Genomic DNA, 20,045 nt, shown 5'->3' with positions numbered 1-20,045 from the left:
GGTCAATAACACATAGGTTAACAATATATAGCATGGTACAAAAAAAAAAAAAAAATTTCACTCAACAAACGGAATTTTCATATAAAACATATCTTTCGTTAGTTCATCCATTTCTTCGAGTTCTGGGAAATGTTTGTAAAGATCAGTTGCATCGCTATAGCTATTCTGTTCTTTATCATATTCGCGGTCTACTTCATCCAGTTTGTTTTTCTTTTTCTGCTTCTCTAGGTCTCTGCGTCCGGGGATTGGATTGGGGAAAAAAAAAAAAAAAAATGTTCAGTATGTGCAAAATAATTGTGCACAATTACGACCACGTCGCAACGGTGAATATGTAATTGGAAATTTGTACACACATATGCATTTACATATGCATGCATGTGTGTGTTCAAAACTCTCTAGACACGTACTCCTTTATCATATTGAGGAGGCGTCTAATTTGGCTGTTTTCAGGATCGAATAAAGCCCCTTGAAATGAATCCTGCCCATCTGTCATTCCTGAGGTTCCGAATGAACGTTTTCTGTTAATTTGAGCCTTGAGCATTGCAATTTGTTCATCGGTATGTGGTTCGACATCCTTGGCAGAGTTTTCATAAAGATTTATAGTTTCCTCTGCTAGAATGTAAATAGATGACATGTTTTTATTTTCCATACACATGGCTTGTTTTTTTTTTAAAAGAATTTCTTTTATATATTCAACGGGAGATACGAAATTATTATAACTTTTAATCAATTCATTTTTTACATTTTCATGAATTTGTAAATTTTGAATGTGCTCTTTTTTAACAGGCTTCTGATTATTTAATGTCAAATTCATACGTCCAATTTTCGTTTTGTAACTACATGGATATATGCGTAATTTATTTTTTAATTTAATTAAATCTTTAAGTAAATAATTCAGTTCGTAAATTCCCAATTTGTGAATTCTTTCATATAAGTCTTTGTTATAATTTTTAATCATTTCAACAGTTAATATATTTGGATTTTCAAAAACTAAATCAAAAACAGTCATAACCACATTTTCACAATCAGCATGAAGAAATTCTTTATATGAATGTTCATTCGAACAAAAGTAGTCTGATACCAATTTTCTATACAACTTGTAATTATCTTTTCCTAAATATGCCAGTATGTATTCTTCCCGTATGCTAGGATATCGATGATATGCTTGATTAATACCAGAGTAGTAGTTATCACATATGTTTTTCAGGAGTTTGAAGTTTTTATCTATATTGTTTTTATTCAATCGATATTCTGTATCCTTATGTAGTTCAGCTCTCATGAAGTAAAAATTTCTTTTTTCGAAAAAAATTTCCTCAAAAATTTGTTGATCTATTGATTTTTCACCTTCAAGTACTTTAGACTTGTTCGCATTTTTCTTCTCCCATTTTTTGGCATAATATTCCATTGTGGATTCTTCCTTTGGAATGGTTTTTTTTTTCCATGGTGTGGATCCATTAAGCTGTTCTTCCTTCTTCACTAAGACTCTTATATCTTTTTCTCTCTTAAAGTATGAATTAAATATTTTATTAATCATGCTATTGGATAGATTAAATATGTTACGGGCATTTCTCCATTTTATATTATCAAATCTGCAGAAGAAAATATCTCCTTCTTTCAAATTTTCATAATCAATATAACGCTTCTCTATCAGCGTGACAATATCTTTTATTTGTCCTTTGTCTATTTTACTATATCCCGTCGTGATATGGGAGAGGTCTTCCCTCCTTGTCACTGCACTGGTATTAGCACCGGCATTAGCGGTGGCATCTGTACCGACCTTAGTAGATGCATCAGTACCGACGTTTGCACTCACTTGGTTACCCATCAATTGTGTGCTTAAAACCCTTGTGGAGAGTATAACATAATTGTTGAAGAATCCAAGCACCTTTGAGGGATATCTTAGTCTTTCATCGTAGTTTATTATGATATTTTCTTCACTAGACATTTTCTTTATAAGGTCATATATCTGCGGGTTAATCGGATCAGATTTAATCATACTCCCTTCGTACAGATTTGGATCGGACGTTTTGTTAATAATTCGAACGTACAATAGTTTTTCCTTTTTATAAATATAATCATCTACGTTGATATATTTCAATGCATCTTCGTCGTTACAACCGTAGAAATTCTCCTTAAATTGTTTAAACTTTTCATTGTAATCTTTTCTTTGTATTGTTGCTTTTCCTTTTTTCTGATGCCAAGAAGTGTCTCCATGGATTTGGGTTTCAGGTGGACCATGAACATTATGCTGATTTCCATCTGCATGATGATCAACCCTTTGAGATGTCATTTTGTGGTTATGAATCTTTTCTTCATTATTTATTTGTTCGACGGCAGAAGGGGAATAATATTTTCCAAACTCGTGTTCTATGACTTTATTTTTCAAATAATCAAAGTTTCGGAGAATATTTCTAGTGTTAATAATGTTATGTGATTTTATTTTCACCTTTATAGAATTATTTTGATTTTCAAAAATTTTTACAATTATGTTATTCCCATCATTACAAAAATTAGATACCTCTCCTTTGAAGTATACATTTTCGAATAAATTTTCCACAGCAATTGTGTGTTGCAAATTTAGTAACTTTTCATTCATCTCATTTTTTGGCACTTTTTTTAAACTTAAAAAAACATATTCTAATTTTTTATTTACTTCAATAATGTATGCACTTAATTTCGGACCTAACTTCTTACTTGATTGTGCAAATTGTAGAATATTTTTACTATGCTCATCATTTTCATCGTACATTAGATAACCTCTTATACAACCATTTATTAAAACTACAAAATATTTATTCCTTATATTTTTCAAAATTTTTATGAAAATTTTTTTTTCAGAATTTTTCAATTCATTCAATTTGTCATAAATTTTTTCTTTTCTTTTACTTATTTCACTGGTAAATAATTCTCCAATTATCTTATTTTTTTCGTCTATTTCTTTTATCAGAACAACACAATCTGTAACCTGATTAGGTTCGGCACGCACCACTTTATCTTTCCAATTGGGATTCACTTTCCTCATCAGTTTGTTATATATTACATGGTCAATAAAATTATTGCTGTACAAGTATTCATACAAAAGTTCATTTTCCAGTAAATAATTGTATTCCTTTTTTATTATAATTTCTTCATTATCACCCGTCTTTAATTTCACATATATATCATTGTCCACGACATTGGACACTCTACCTACTTTTAGTTCCCCCACATTGATATCTTTCACGTCCTTTATATTATTTACACTTTTTTTTTTTACATTATTGTGTCTTTTTATAATCACTCTTCTGTTTGGAACGTTATTTCTACTACTACAAAGGAATCCATATGGAGTTATGTTTTTCCTCCTTTTATATCCACTAGACCATTTAACAAATCGTAAAAGAAATAAAAAAAGGTAAAGTGCGTGCAAGTGTTTCATTTCTGTTAAGGCATCACCTTATCTCTATCTTTACAACTTGCGCGATGCAACCTGTCTCTATTCATATTACACGATGCTCTGTATTAGGTACATACATGAGCCTATGTATGACAATGTCATACATACATATATACGTATGTACGTGTATTTTTACATGTGCTACATTCATCCCTTAGGTTTATGTTCATACAATTTTCTCAACATTTCCCATTTTTCATCCTCGTCACAAAGTAAGCTTGGAGGAAGAAATCTTCAAAGAGCTAATTTTTCCCCCGTGAATCAAAATGTCATTGTTCGTGTGTTTTTTTTTTTTTTTTTTTTTTTTTTTTTTTCTTTTGCTTTTCATCTCGTCTGGGGGGGGTAGGGAAAATCAATGTCGCGATTGTTGCGATTGGAATGTCACGATGGCGTCTTCCGTTATGTTTCTATTTATTGGCCCTTGGCTTGCCACTTACCTTGGAAAGTTACGCTCACATAAGGAGATTCTATTCTGGCATATAAGTCCTACGATTTAGCGCATCCAATTGTTTCAGGCATATTTGTATGTATATATATATATGCACATAAACATGTATATTTTACTATTTTATTTCTCCACTACTGTTACAATTGAAGAAAAAGCGTTTTCGTATTTTTACTGAGTTTTTAGAGGGCCCAAAATTTATTCTTTTCTCCCTCCATGTGCCCTTTCTCTCACATTAAGAAAGATATGTGGTGCGCGGATTAGATCGACAGGCCGTTGAATGTTCATAAACGCAAACGTGCAGATGACTCATTCGTTGCATTTTTTTGAAATTTTTATGAGATATTTTTTTTTTTTTGTGATATTTTTGAGATTTTTTTTTTTTTGATTCTTAAAGGGCGCGAGGTACACTTTCCTTTGGTACCTAGTTTGACTTTGATTTCACCTCACTCTGGAAAGCTGCATTCACATTTTTGCGTAATTTTTTGGGATATTTTATTCGACAAGGGGTACTTTTTTTTTTTTTTTTTGCATTTAATGGTATACCAAGTATTTATTAAATCGTGTGGTATGTTTGAAAAAATAAAACTTAAAAATAAATAAAGAAAATTTTCAAAAGGAGTTAAAAGTTTGGTAAGGTCTTGATAATTAGAGCGAGTGTGTTTAAATAGGAATAGGGTTGACAATCGGAATGGGTATTTTTGAGAAGTTTTTAATTGTGCGACATTTTGTATATGTACACACACTCAGGCAACTATATGTTTGTGCATATTTGCAGAACATGTGCATACAAGGGGGGGGGGGGGGTCCCAATTTGTAGAAAAATTCATATAGATATACTTTTCTTAAAATATTATTTCATCATTTCTTAACTTTCCACTCTTATTCACTAGAATAAGAACTGTCATATATATAATGTGTACTTTACACATATATGTAAATATGAACAACTGTTTATTTTAAACACTAATACAGAGGTGTCTTCTCCCAGTTAAGACAAAAAAGCTGGTACACGAAAATGAATAGGCATACATAAGTGCCCTAATTTCCATTATCCAATGTGCTAGAAAATTTTGGGAAGTAAACTGAAATTTCATTTTCCAAAAAAATGAAGATTAAATAAAGTATGGTAAATTGTAAAAATGGGAATTACAACGTATACAATATAACAGGAATGAAAGGGGGAAAAAAAAAAAAAAAAAAAAAAAGGTACACACATATATATATATATATACATATGTACTAAATTCTTATTTGTGAACAAAATTTTACTCCTTGTCATAACCCTTAGGGGTAACGGTAATAACAAAAGGGAAAAATTCCAGCATATAGAAAATTCCCCTTTTGAAAAATAAAAAGACAAAATGTGTATTTTGAATAGTACAAAATGCTTTTTTGTAGAGTTACAAGTATGCTATATTTTGTTTATTGGAAGTTCTCTATGATTACAAAGGTGGGAAAATGTAAACTATCCTTTGCATCACCAATATATGTTGATGTCTCTTCACCTGCAAATAAGGATGCTACACATGTACCTCTGTTTAATGCCACATTCTGTTCGTGCAAAACACATGTGCATTAAGTAGACATATCAGCAACACCATTGTGCTGTTTTAAAGGAGGGGAGTAAAAACAATTTTAATTTTCCCAAGAGAACTAGAAAATGCAGGATCGGAAAGAAAGGAAATAAAACATATGCACATGTTTATGTAAGTATATGTGTATGTAAGTATATGTGTATGTAAGCATATGTGTGTGTAAGCATGTGTGCACATATATGCGTGTAAAGTGACTACACATGGCACGCAATATGTGGTGTTATTCGGAACGCCCTTTTTTCACCCCGATAATTTAAGCATGAACGAGAACACAGTGTATAACTAAGATGGGTTAATTATTGGAATGGAACCTTTCAGAGTATTGCATATCTGAGAGAACAATCCATGCGAGAAACAAACCAAGAGAGATGAAATCATAATTAAAAAAAAAGAAAGCTACAAAGGAGAGAATTACACTTATAACAGCAGTGTCATAGTGGTACTATGGAAACACCATCACAGCGTCATCGCAAAGCCAAATTTTACTTTGTTATGGAGGAGGGGTTAAAGCTGTAGTAATTAAATGTGCCTAAGATGTTTTGACTGCTTTAGTTTGTAAAAAAGATGGAAATGGAAAGCTTAAAACTGTGTATATTTTTTTTTTTTTTTTTTTTTTTTTTTACTTCCGTAAAGCTTACAAAGTGCTCATTTTGCATAGTTACCATACGCATTTCTTTTAACACTCACACTTAACTGCAGCAGTGTGAAGAAATACAAGCACTTAAAAACGTAGTGCAATTTTTCGACATATGTGTTACTTTTTGTTCAAACATTTAGCACAATATCTTTTGGTCACCTTGTGTTACTTTTTCGCTTGAATTTATTTCATTTTATTTCATTTTTTTTTTTTCCTTTTTTTTCCTTTTTTTTCTTTTTTTTTTTTCTGTATGCTTCAAACTGAACGATACAAAAAGAGGGATATAGCATTGTTTAAGCAGTTTCACGTTTTAGGTAAATTATACATATTTTTATATATACATATATATATGTCAATTGTTTCTCACTTCCCCTCACTCCTCTGCTTTAATGATTGAATTTTTTATTATTTTATTTTTTTTCCGTTACTGAAATCGTGTGTCAAGTTTATTTGGCTTTATTGAACTAAGCCCGTTTCAGTGAATTCCACTTAGTTAACACACAACTCATCACCACATTATTCGTACCTATGGACACTTTAATTGGATTGAAGGGAAAAAACTTCATAATTCTAGCAGCAGATACGTACAGTGTCAATTCAATCATAAAATTAAAGAATGACGATAAAACAAAATTCTACGATATTAATGGAAACAAATGTCTCCTATTGGGAGGCTCAATTGGAGATAAAATTCAATTTGGAGAATTTATAAGGAAGAATGTGCATCTTTACCAGTATCAGAATTCAACTGATTTGTTTGTAAAATCTTTTGCTTACTTTACCCGAAAAAATCTGGCTTATTATTTGAGGAGAAATCCCTATGAGGTTAATTGCCTCATAGCTGGATATGACAATGTAAGAATTGAGGACAGTATCGAAATGAGCAAAAAATGGGCGAAAAAAAATATATCTGGATATAAAAGGCGATGAGATAACCACCCTGCCTGAATGTTTCGTATTTTCTCTATAGAAACGCACACATGTGTATATGAATTTAACTCTTTTTTTTTTTTTTTTTTTTTTTTTTTTTGTTTACTCCCGTTGCAAATGCAACATAAAATTTCACACACAACCGTTATTGCCTCCACTAACCCCTTTATAGAAGGACGGATATCAACTCTATTGGTGTGATTACTTGAGTAATATGGATGCAATAAACAAAGGTGCTCATGGTTATGGAGCATACCTTGTTAATGGAATTCTTGATAAGTACTACGATGAAAATATGAATTTGGAAGAAGCATTACTTATTTTTAAAAAATGCTTTGAAGAATTGAAAAAAAGATTTCTTCTTACACAAATTAATTATGAATTACGAATTATGGCTGATAATAAAATAGAGGCTCAATATGTGACCATTTGAATTATTTAGTAGATAGACTATTTTTGCACACGCACACACATGACGTCTCTCCTTTTTCTTCCACTTTTTACGTATTCTTGGTTTTTATTTACTCCTTATACATATCAACGACGTACAATATAGAAATTATGGTTTATATATATGTATATATATATATTTATATGAATACTTGTGCGTATGGAAATATGTCCTATTATGCGCTGTTTTTTGTGAGCTTAAACTGTATCTACATGTGTATATGCATAAAAATATAACATATGACCATTTGCTCACTTGCAAAATGGACATTTGAAAAAAAAATAAAATAAATAAAAAAACACGCACATAGGTGTGCCCTACTTTTTTTTAATATTTTTTTATTTTATACATTTTTAATGGTATAAGTTTTTGCATAAGTGAATAACTGTTTACTACAATTGAATATTATCACTAGTTAAATTGATCATTTATAGAGAATTATTTCTTTTCTTTTTTTTTTACAAAAAAGTTGGAACAAAGTTGGAACAAAGTTGGAGCAAAGTTGGAGCAAAGTTAGCACAAAGTTGGCACAAAATTGACGCGAAATTAACGCGAATTTGACATAAAATTGACATAAAAGGCCCTGGTTCATGGGTAAAAGAAACATCGCTCAAAAAAAAGAAAAAAAAAAGAAACAAACTCAATATACCTATAGTAATATGTTCAAAACTGCGTAAAGTTTATTTCTTCAGGTGTGTTTTTTTTCCGTTTTCTTAGCGTGTCCTCCCGTTTTCACTTTTTCCTTATAAGTACGTCTGGTTGGTTCCCCTCTTACCTTAGAGTATTTATAACCCTTTTTTTTATTTTATACAATTTTGCAGTTTGTCAGTATGCCTAGATAAAATAATCACAGCGCTATAAGGGACTCATCAAAGTGGTGAAAAAAAAAAAGAAGAAAATGCTTTGTCTATCTTAACAGTTGTATATATATTATCATCAAAACTATTTTCTCAATTGCACAAATGTATTATAATTTTTTAAACGCTTCATTTTTTCCATCATATATGCGCAAATTGATCATGTGAAGTACATCAAAGGGTAACGAACGAATTCAGGATATATGTAAGAGAAGTGATCTATACTATGTACTTTTCATTTTATCCTTGTTTTTTCAAAAAAAAAAAAAATTAACAAAAAATTAGATTTTCTCATACACTAATTCGCAAAAATATATAGCTTTTTATTTCACCCTGATGAATTTTTAAATAAGTCTTTAACTTTTTAATCAGAACATACTAAAAAATGAGTACATTCAAAATTGTCAATTATGAATGGGTAAAGATAAATAATTTGCGTATGTCTTCTCAATACGCATGTGGGTAATTCACATCGTTACTTTTTTGGGAATGTTCATTTTTAGTATCACTGGACTGTAAACCTTGATTAGCATATTATTTTATATTTTGAAGGAAATAATGTAGTAAATTATTCAGAGAAGAAAATCTTAGCTGAACAATTGAAATGAAAAAAGGAAAAAAAAAAAAATTTTTTTTAAATTGTGAATTTAAAAGTATGTATTCTTGTTTCGTTATTTGTCCCTTTACTCGGTTACAAGGATATTTTTTTATATATTTAATTTTACATGCAGTAGTCGTAACATATCAATCTTTCCTTTTTTTTTTTTTTTTTTTTTTTTTCATTAAGATTAAGGTTTTGTGTATAATATGGCAATAAATAGAGAGTGGGAGAATAATACTTGAAAGTAGAATGAACAAGAAAAAAAATACCTGTTAAGATTTATGTAAAGGAATAAATGATAAATGTAGAAAACACTTTCACCAACTTTGCTTGAAATAATTATCCCATCGTTCTTCTATTTTCGGTGATTTTTCTACAAGCTCAAAGAATATGCGCGCCCGTAAGTATGTATTTATATATATTTGCAAAAAAAGGCACAAACAAAAAAGCAATCTTTTTTTATGTACTAAATATGTTACCCAAACTTTTGACTATTTCGATTTATAGCATTAAAACACTACAACTGCACTGTGTTAAGGAAACCGAATTTTTTTATTTATTTATTTATTTTTATATTCAGTAGGACCCTAAATATACCATGTTGTGAATCATTTTTGACTTTTTCTCCTCGTCACAACCCCCTTCATAGACTACATCCTTAGTGTTACAATTTTTTGGAATAAAATGTTTCTTGCGAAATGATCATGATATGATATATACATATATATATATATATATATATGTGACAAAGCTGTTTTTTTTTTTTTTTTTTTTTTTTTTTTTTTGTCCAGATATTCTTTTAAAAAAATTGAGAAAATATATGGAAAGGAACACTTACACTCCCCTGTTTCTTCTCTCTTTTTCAAGGGTTACAAGTGTTGTATCAAACAAGTTTATCTAATATATATTAAAAAAATAAAAAAAAAAAAAAACACACACAAAAATAGCACAATGAGGAAGGGAAAAAGTACGTCATAGCGCCAGTATTAGAAAAACGTTATATAAAAAAGTTCTTCACGTGCAATTTAAAACCTCTATTCTCAAAAAAAATCCAAAGTGGTTTTTTAAAAAAAAGGGTAAAATCCTTTTTTTTTCGTGGGAATATTGTATTGTAATATATATTAAAGGGTGATTCAAAGGGGAGACAAGATATCTTATCGTATTTTAATCAAAAGCATAAGTTAAGAAAAATCAGGACATGTTGTCGAACTGGGCACTCTGTATCCGTTTGAGGTGAATACAACAGATGACTAACATAACAGTCATATATCAGCACAGTAATGCATCAGTAAAGCAGTGCACCAATGTATGCATCCCTACATCCATCCTTGCATGTAGGCACACGTTTTCCACACAAATTTACATACAGAGACGCATGCATATACATAAGGAACTTAACAAACACACCATCTAAACCATTCGTTCGGATTCTGCAAAAATGGAATTCACAGGAAGTAACTTCCTTCGACTTCGACTAGCGTTGAGTATGATAAGTGGAAAAGCCATAACTATTAAGAACATAAGGAAAAAAAGAAAAAACAGAAAATTAGGAAGAAGTGATGACAAGGTCATAGATGAAAAAGAAGGACTTCGAGAATATGAAGCTAAGTTGTTGAGACTCATTGACAAACTGTGTGATGATACAACAATTAGGATTAATGAAGATGGAGATGAACTGTACTTCAAACCAGGATTTTTAATAGGGAACGTAAGTGATGAAATCAGAATAAGTGATTTGCACAACACATTCCACTGTGGAAAGGAAAGAAGTATTACATACTTTATAGAATTTCTTCTTATGATAATTCCATTTTTTAAATATCCGGTTAAATTGTTACTAAAAGGAATAACAGATGATTCTATTGATAGCACTGTCTATACATGCAAAACTGTGAGTGAAAATTTTTTTAAAAATGTTTTAAAACTTGATGATAACTTTTTAAATATTACTATTTTAAAAAGAGGAATAAAATCTGACTGTTCAGGTGAAGTTTTATTTTTTATGAACAATCTTAAGACAATAGAACCCTTCGACATAAATGAAGCTGGGTTAGTTAAAAAAATAACTGGAACAATTGTTTCCCATCAGATATCCGTTGTGTTCAGAAATAAATTAATGAATATTGCCAAAAAAAATCTACATAACTTTACCCCACACGTAAATATACAAGTAGAAAATTCAAATATCAAAAATTCAAATTTGAAAAATCATTTCATTTCTCTGTCCCTTTTTGCTCACACGAAGAACAAATGCATTTATGCCACTGATATGTGTATTGATGAATTTTACTTTAAGCATGCAAAGGACTCTTTGACTTTCATAAAGCTAGATAATATAAGTAATGGCCTTCCCAAGGCCGATGTAGCTCATATTGGGGGAGAACTGGGGACATGGGAAGAATCTATGGAAAAAAATCAAAATGGCGATGAAAACGATGGTGATGATGATGATGAAGAAGATGACGATGATGATGATGAAAACGATGGTGATGATGATGAAGATGACGATGATGAAGAAGAAGAAGGTGATGATAATGATGATGAAAGCGACGATGTGTCGAACAAGCCACGCACTAAGCAGCAGAGAAACATGATTCCCAAGAGTGACACGAATAGCAGCGCACGAAAAAAATGCATCATTCAAAAGTGTGAATATAATAATACTTTGCATGATGCAGATATATATGAAAGACTAGGATTTTTTATTTCTTTAAAAATGATAAATGAAATAAAAGGATTACCCTCAGTTGACACAAAATACCAGTGGTTACCTTTGTTATACATGGCATTAGGAAATGACATTGCTGTTTCGAAAATTTCTTTAAGAATTATAAAGCCATATTCTGTTGCCCTTATTAGATTGTTACGAGATTTTTTCAGTGTTGTGTTTGATGTTAAGAAAGTAGAAAAATCACCAATTGATTACTCATATCTTATCAAGTGTGTAGGCATAGGCTATCGTAACATTTCCAAGAAAACATTTTAGTGAATTGATTTAAATTACGCTCTTCACTATTCATAAATACAAACCCTGGAAGCTTGTGCATGCATGTTATTTGTAAAAAAAAAAAAAAAGAAAAAAAAGAAAAAAAATGTCATTTTAGCATGATGTATATATATATGTACAAAATTTTCCATTTTATCACAACATCATTTGCCATTTTAAGTGTTTACCTTTACTTCAACTCCCTTTCATTTATGAAAAAATATCTGCAACGTTTATTTGCGTAATCTTCTTATAGTGTGTATATGTTTAATGATGTGCTTTTTTTTAGTCTATCTAACCACAAATTGGAAGTAGACATTTTTAACAAGGAATGCTGAGGGCACATATATAGTTGCTCCTACGTGAACGTGTAAATATGCATGAAAATGCATGAACATGTTTGAACATGAATATCAGCTTGTTTGTTTTTATATCATAACCTGTGGGATGTCTTTTTTTTTTTTTTTTTTTTTTTTCATTTCTTGATCCCCCACTGTAGAAATATTTGTACATATGGAATTTTCACATTTTGTATTATCACCAAAAGCCTTGTAGACACACAAAAAAAATAATAATATTTTAATCCATTTGTGGGTGTATATGGCATTTTTTTTATGTGAATTTACATTACAGAAACATATTTTCATTCCCTTTCTCATTCTTTTTGAAAATGATTGCTCAATATTTTCCTGGTATATTTATCTTTCATTATGTTTTTAAGTATTTATACATTTTTCTATCATAAGCTGGCATAGAATACCCTATATGCATATTACACAAACTTTAATAGTTTTCTCTTTTTTACAAAAAAAAATCTTTTTTTATTTTAAAAAAGGGTGAAAATGAAAAAGTTTTTCATGGCGAAAAATAAATTTCAGAAATTATTAGTAATTTTAAAAACGTCTAAAATAAAAAAAAAAATATATATCGAAAAAAATGAAAAGATTATAAAAGGATAAACTTTTAAAAATTTTCCATGGGACATTTTAAAAAGACAAAAAAAAAAAAAAAAAAAAAAAAAAAAAAAAAAAAATTAAAAAAAAAAAAAAAATTTGGGGAAAAAAAAAAAAAAAAAAAAAAAAAAAAAAAAAAAAAAATAAATAAAGGAAAAAAAAAAAAAAATAATATAAAAAACGTTAAAAAAAAAAAAAAAAAAAAAAATCAAAAAAAAAAAAAAAATTAAAAAAGGAAAAAATTTTAAAAATTTTCCATGGGAAATTTTAAAAAAAAAAAAAAAAAAAAAAAAAAAAAAAAAACATACATACATTTAAAAAAAGATAAAAACTTGGGGGTAAATAAATAACGTTGTATAAATACGCATTGCAATGTATCTGTGCGGGGAAAAAAAAAAATATATATATAAAAACATTGAATAAAATAAAGTAAAAATATATGTAATATATTAAATGTTCCTATAAATGAAGTAATATAAAACTGCATAAAATATGCGATAAAATCATGATAAAAGTGTGACCACCTAATGAAGCAAAATGGTCATAAATATATCATGAAAATATCACAGAATTGTCACAAATTGTGTTAATATATTCATTATGAATTAACGATACATAGTGCTATTGATGACGGAATAAAACAAGCAATATGTCACAATGGTAATTCATGGGGTGGTGGGAAAAATGTGCTACGGAATTATGTACATGTATATATGTACACGAAGTGTATACGAATTACAGCTTCTCCTGTGTTTGTGAGAAATGTTATTATGGTACAATGTTGGCACATAATTTACATGTATATATTTTCTTTCCCTTCCACACAATCAATTTAAAAGATCTGTATATAACACATTCATCATATTTTAAGCTAACATTCAACAATCTTATGGTGCTACTATCTATGAATAAATTTATATATATTGTGATGGGATTGCTTATATCTATGTATACATATTTATACAAAAATGGTGTATTACAATTAATTATTATTTTTACATGAAAATAAATATATCTTTCTGAGCTAGATAAAGGAACGAAAAAAAAAAAAAAAAAAAAAAAAAAAAAAGAGTTATCATTCTTTGGAACTATTTTTATATGTTGAACTTCTCTGTAGGAAAATAAATCACTACAAATCATAAAAAGATCCCCTCAAAAAAAAAAAAAATTCTGTTTACACTTTTTTCTGTTCAAAATTTCTTTAAATATGTACATCCTTTCTCTTACATACTCATGTGGTTCTCATTTTAATCCATTTCTATGTCATGTGTGCATGATATATGTAACAATATTATTCATTTATGTAGAGGTTTGTACATTTAAGTTCAAGGTAATGTATATATATATATGATCGTATTCCCCCAATCCCCGCTTAAGAACAACATCTATATAAAATGATATACTAAACTATACAATTTTTTTTCGTTTTTTTTGTTTTATTTATCTTTTTTATCATCGCTATTTTTATCTTCAAAAGATGATTCTTCAAAAGAATCTTCTTCCTCTTCATTTTCATCGTCATCTTCATCATCTGTTGGCCCACCTTCTGTTGAATTTTTCGTAGATTCTACATCAAATTCGTACTTGCCTGATTCGATATTTTTCTTAGATTCCATGGATTTTAATTTCTCTTCCATGTATGATGATAAGTGTTTTAAGGTACATTCTTTGGGAAGAGGAGGAACATTTTTATCATTAATTCTTGTGTAGAACATACCCGATTTACCAATCTTTAAATATGGTTCTGATACCCAGAAACGATATATTTGTGACTTTAATATTTGATCTATTTTTGCTACAATTAAACCTGGATCTTGTCTTAGTTTTGTCGAAAAGTTATTCTTACATTCACTCAAAATACCGTGCAAAAATAATAGAGGCTTTGATTCAATTGCATACAGAGTGTTGTTATATACTGCTATGGTACATTGATCCCAGATTTCTCTCAAGGCCTGTATATTTTATGATATAAAAAAAAAAAAAAAAATTATGAGCAATTCATAATATTTTTCATATTTCGGAAGTACATCACAACATGAAACTCTTAAAATGAAAATAATTAAATGAACATATACCTTTTCAGTTTTCTTTTCAATCGCATTATCTCCAACAATTTCTCGTACTAGTAATATCCACCACATTCTTGACCATCTCAAAACTTTTCTATAACGCACAACTTTTTTGATTTTATGAATAAGTTTGGTAAATGGATCCTTTACACCATGTTCATACAAATCTTTGATGGTTAAACTGAAAGACGTAAGGAAGAAAAAAAAAAAAAAACTCATTTGTGCAATTATATTCATACAGATTAAAATAAAAGAATGGGATACACTAGCAAGGTTTGATGTAAACAAAACTTGATTTGTGCAAGACTTACAGTACCACTTCAAATTAGCGCTGCTCTGAGAACATAAACGTTATATGCACATGTATGAATGTAAAAAGCTCATGTTGTTTACCTAATTGGATCCTTTACTATGGTTGTTAAAGCACTCGTTGCTGCTAAGTCACTATAACCTCCACACTGTACAACATTGGTGGTATTTTTATAAATTATAAAAAAAAGAAAAAATGAAAAAATGTAACTTATTTTCATTTTCAACAACAAGGGGGGAAATTAAATATTAAAACAAAATTTGTATTAATTTATATTAGTGAGATGTCCTAAGACGTCTCTTTATTTCACAAAATCAAAATTTAAAATGGGGAAGATGTACGAAGGCTGAGTGTACAATATTCGTGTTAATCTAAATAAAACTGCAATATGTGTATATGTATAGTGTGAATGCTTTTAAATAACATATCAAAATGTGTATACACACTCACATATATATATATATATACTGTGACAGGCGCAGATAAACTAATAAATTTATATAATTATGTGAAAGGCAGGACACATCTCCTTTTAAGCTATAAATATATGTTAACTAATTTTAAATAGATTCGATTTAAAGTTGCATAATAATAAAAATTTTAAATACTAGAATAAAAAAAAAAATATATTAAAGTAAATAATGTTTAACTTAAAAAAAAAAAGAGGGAGAAATGAAAACGAACAAAAAATTCTAAAAAAAAAAATATATAAAATAATTTTTTCTTTTCGTTTTTGGCTTATATATTTATGCAATAGGCAGAAAAAAAAAAAAAAAATAATAGAATTTTTTCCTTCGCTCTGACAATGAAGCTAAGTAATTATAAGGTGCGGCCCAAAGGTTAAAAATTTCATGTGCTGTATATGCTCTGCGTAATAAGAATAATTATATATATATATATAAACGTGAAACGCAGGTAATGTGAACATGTATTTGCGTATACATATATGTGTGTGCGTTTTTTTCTTAATTAAATTTTCTCTTATTAAACAAAGACAAAAACTAAAGGTCCTCATTCATTTTATAAATGCGCGCTTGCACGAGCTTTTGCATATATTTTATACTATATTTAAGTATAAAGAAACGTAGATAAAAACTTTTGCAAATAAAATTTTTTAACATGCGCTCAGTTAATTGCTTATGCAGCAAAACCAATTATTCATTGATTCCTTAATTCATCTCATTAATTCATTCACTTAAAATTTTTTATTTTTAAACTAAATTCTTCATATATTTATTTAAAGCGTCGAAAAGGAGTAATGAAGTAAAATGATTTGACACAAAAATAATTTAGTCACAAATAAAAACTTAAAAAATTTTATATGTGCTGGCATTAAATATAAAAGAAAAATGTACATGCATAAATACATATATATGTATATATATAACATAACGGATAGAGCTGTGCAATGTAAAGCATAAATACATGCAGGTCAAGAGGAAGCTTCACTCTTTTTATGTATGTGATGCACATATATACGTGCTTTATATTATAAAAAGATGGTATAAAGCATGGTGTAACGCATGTAATGTGATATAGTAAAAATAAATATAGCCATGACACATTTTATAACTTTTTTCTTTTTAGGATTTTTTAAAGCTTTATTATAAATTTTTTTAAAACACGCAAAACACATGTAACTGTTAAGCGTGTTTAAACGTGTGAAATAACTAGAATCACATAGTTGCAAAAACAGCCATTGAATTTTTTTTTGAATTGTTTTAAAAGTTCACTCCTGAGTGTAGGGACGCGTAGTAATGCATAATGAAAAAAGGATTTATTATAATTTTTTTTTTTTTTTTTTAAATTCATATTTAACACATTTAAAAATATTATATTAATAATGCACAAATTACTACAGTAGCTCTGACCTTTTTCACTTCACCCCCTCATTGAATATTTTTTTTTCAAATTGTGCTGATTTTTTTTTTTTTATTTCTCTCATGTTTTGGGGCCCAGCATAACACATGCATAAAAAAATGAATAAGCAAATAAAAAAATAAATATTATATATATATATATACATAAATAATGCTATGTATAAGGTACCGTAAAGCAAAGGTATTAATACAACTGTGCACACAAAAATTATTGGTTCGCACAGCCTATTTAAGAATCACAAAATTACTATTAGGTGAAATCGTAATTGTACGTTTGTTGTATGTGTAAAGAGGCGCGTATAAAAATAGGTGAATTGTACGAATCTGAACGTAAAAGGAATAATTATAAATCAATAAAATAAAGGTGGAGTTATTATGAAGCCGTAGTACTGCCAACGAATAGGCTCACATATACATATTTGTGCATTTATATGTTTATCAATTTATACATGATCGCATTTGCTTTTAGTTTTAACATTTCGCATTTTTTTGGTTTCTTAACTGTTTTTCTTTGAAAAATAGCAAATTATAATGATATGATGTAAAGTTTTTTTTTTTTATTTTTTTTTTTTGCTTTACAAAGGCCAATTAGATTTTTAAAGGTTCAAGCAATGTTAGGCTCGATACCTTTCGTGTGAAAAGCTTATAAAATATTTAACAATACCCTTGTGCTATTTTTTTATATATACATAATGTAGATATATAGGTAGGAATAGATGAAAAGCCCTCCTCTGTTAGCTAATATATGAATAATTCTTCCCCCATTTCAACTTATTGTATTTCATTTTTTTTTTTTTTTTTTTTTTTCTTTTTTTCAATTCTTACCTTTTGCTTGTTCAAATGTTTACACATACATGGATAACATGTGTACCAGTAAAAACTGAGTATTCGTAGAACACTACTCATATACGAGGTTGTAGTAAATCCCATTGTGTATTTAGGAGAATCCCTTATAAAGCACCTTTCCAGAGTCATTAAGCATTAATATAAAAAACTTTGGGTAAAATAACTACTTTTGTCTAAAATATTGAATAGGACTAATTACCATTCTGCCATTTATAATGTTCTCCCAGGGGAAGGGGTTGATGGTGGTGGTACTTCATATGTCCCCGTAACAATAAAAAAAAAAGAAAGAATCGTAAATTATAAAAAAAACAATTGAAAAAATTACCCCAAATAATAAAATTGAACATATATTTTGCTTACAGCATTATTTGTGCAAACGTTCATACCTTAAAGCAAACAATTTTTATATTTTACGTGCTACAATTTTATGTTGGTGGAGGGGGAAAAATATTTTTTCACTTTATCAGATATGCATGTAATATATTATATGTTTTTCTTTTGTGCCTTATATTATTTTCCTTAAAAATGGCAAAAAGAAATTTTAAAAGGTACTACATATGTTATATAATGCCGTACATTATTGCATAAATAGACAAGTCCTTTTTTTCTTTTCTTTTCTTTTTTTTTCTTTTTTGAGTTGCCTTATTTTTTCCCCCTTTTTTAGTTCCACTTGAACAAATTTAGGTTTACATAACATTTTACAAGTTAAACCTCGTGGAACATTTTTTTTTATTTTTATATCCTATTTAAATCATATGCACATTGAGTGTATCAAATAGAATTGTATTTTTCCCCTCCTTCATGTTTCATACATTTTTGTTCACGTAAAAACGGATTGGGTGTCACTGCAAAAGCGCGATAGACGTTTTTTTTAAAAAAGAAGACATACTTTTTCTTTTCTCCTTGAATGACACATGGATATACAAAAAAGTACATACACTTCCCAGTTACATTGTCTATTCACGCATAGAGACATTTTAAAAAGTGGTGAATAATGATATTAAGGGTTTTTTTCACATACACGTATTCTTGTGTGATTACCACACTCAGGGAATAACTAACATTATTCCCACATACATATTCACAATTCTATTTAAAATATACTCTCGAAAATGAAGGGGCTTGAAATATGTTGTCATAGATGAAAAAAAAAAAAAAAAAAGCTTAGTTATGGGTCTTATTTATATTCTACATGCATATATATATATACACCTACATAACACATAATGTAAAATAAAAAGTAAAAGGTAAAACAAAAGCTGCTCCTCCATATATCTTTACATACTACATTTATCGTAAAAAATTTTACTGCATACCTTACCGGTTAATCATGCATAAACATATACATTTCAAATTACGCACGTTTTCCTTATCTTTTTTAAATAAGTGGGGTAAAGCAACACTAAGGAAAAACTTACAGGTTTTTTTTTTTTTTTTTTTTTTTTTTTTAATATATAAATAAACTAGCTGAAGAAATGTACTTAAGAAAAAAATATAGTCGAAAAAATCATTTACGTGAATATGCCAATTGAAAGATCAACAAAGGAATAGCAAAATCAAGCGTATGCAAAATATACCCATTTCATGAAAAATGCGTAGGCAAAAAAGTAAATTTTAAAATAAAATATACTATTTTTAAATTCGAAAGTGCGAAAAAAATTTGATAAAATGGAAACATCATCATAACTAGGTATTTCCTTTTAATGAAAGATATATAATGCTAAACAAGAATATGTCTTTTTCGCTTCATTTTTGTTTCATGTTTGTTTCATTTTCGTTTCACTTATAACTGTTTTTTTTCTCTCTGCTCATTCTATTTACATAGCACATTTTCATAAATTTCACGAACAAATCTTAAGCAAAAGAGCGATGTTTTAAAAATCACTTGTTGTTGCATTCTTACGTAAAAAAAAAAAAAAAAAAAAAAAAAAAAAAAAAACATTTTTCGAATATTTTTTTTTTTTTTTTTTAAAAAGAATCATCATCATTAGTAGTGTAAAAAAGGTAAAAATAAATTCCTCTGCAAAGTGTATACACGAGTACACA

At 28.6% G+C, this 20,045-nt stretch overlaps 4 protein-coding genes across 4 annotated transcripts; 2 read left to right on the top strand and 2 right to left on the bottom strand.

The window, feature by feature from the left end:
- Nucleotides 1-57: 57 nt before the first annotated feature.
- On the bottom strand, nt 58-3,418 carry PGO_123750 (conserved Plasmodium protein, unknown function; the record flags this gene model as incomplete). The annotated part of the gene is made up of 2 exons (XM_028689165.1): nt 58-232; nt 408-3,418. 2 exons carry the CDS (start codon nt 3,416-3,418, stop codon nt 58-60), a joined length of 3,186 nt encoding a protein of 1,061 aa, XP_028544966.1.
- A 3,226-nt stretch (nt 3,419-6,644) lies between these two features.
- On the top strand, nt 6,645-7,479 carry PGO_123740 (proteasome subunit beta type-2; the record flags this gene model as incomplete). Its single annotated transcript, XM_028689164.1, has 2 exons — nt 6,645-6,971; nt 7,219-7,479. 2 exons carry the CDS (start codon nt 6,645-6,647, stop codon nt 7,477-7,479), a joined length of 588 nt encoding a protein of 195 aa, XP_028544965.1.
- A 2,914-nt stretch (nt 7,480-10,393) lies between these two features.
- Nucleotides 10,394-11,941, top strand: PGO_123730 (RNA 3'-terminal phosphate cyclase-like protein; the record flags this gene model as incomplete). The annotated part of the gene is made up of 1 exon (XM_028689163.1): nt 10,394-11,941. One exon carries the CDS (start codon nt 10,394-10,396, stop codon nt 11,939-11,941), a length of 1,548 nt encoding a protein of 515 aa, XP_028544964.1.
- A 2,389-nt stretch (nt 11,942-14,330) lies between these two features.
- Nucleotides 14,331-15,493, bottom strand: PGO_123720 (exported protein 2; the record flags this gene model as incomplete). The annotated part of the gene is made up of 3 exons (XM_028689162.1): nt 14,331-14,846; nt 14,970-15,144; nt 15,357-15,493. 3 exons carry the CDS (start codon nt 15,491-15,493, stop codon nt 14,331-14,333), a joined length of 828 nt encoding a protein of 275 aa, XP_028544963.1.
- Nucleotides 15,494-20,045: the final 4,552 nt, after the last annotated feature.

Source organism: Plasmodium gonderi (assembly GCF_002157705.1).
Source record: "Plasmodium gonderi DNA, contig: Chr12, whole genome shotgun sequence".
In the NCBI taxonomy this organism is placed as follows: domain Eukaryota; phylum Apicomplexa; class Aconoidasida; order Haemosporida; family Plasmodiidae; genus Plasmodium; species Plasmodium gonderi.
The sequence above is the reverse complement of the archived record's forward strand: the minus strand, read 5'-3'. Positions and strand labels throughout refer to the sequence as shown.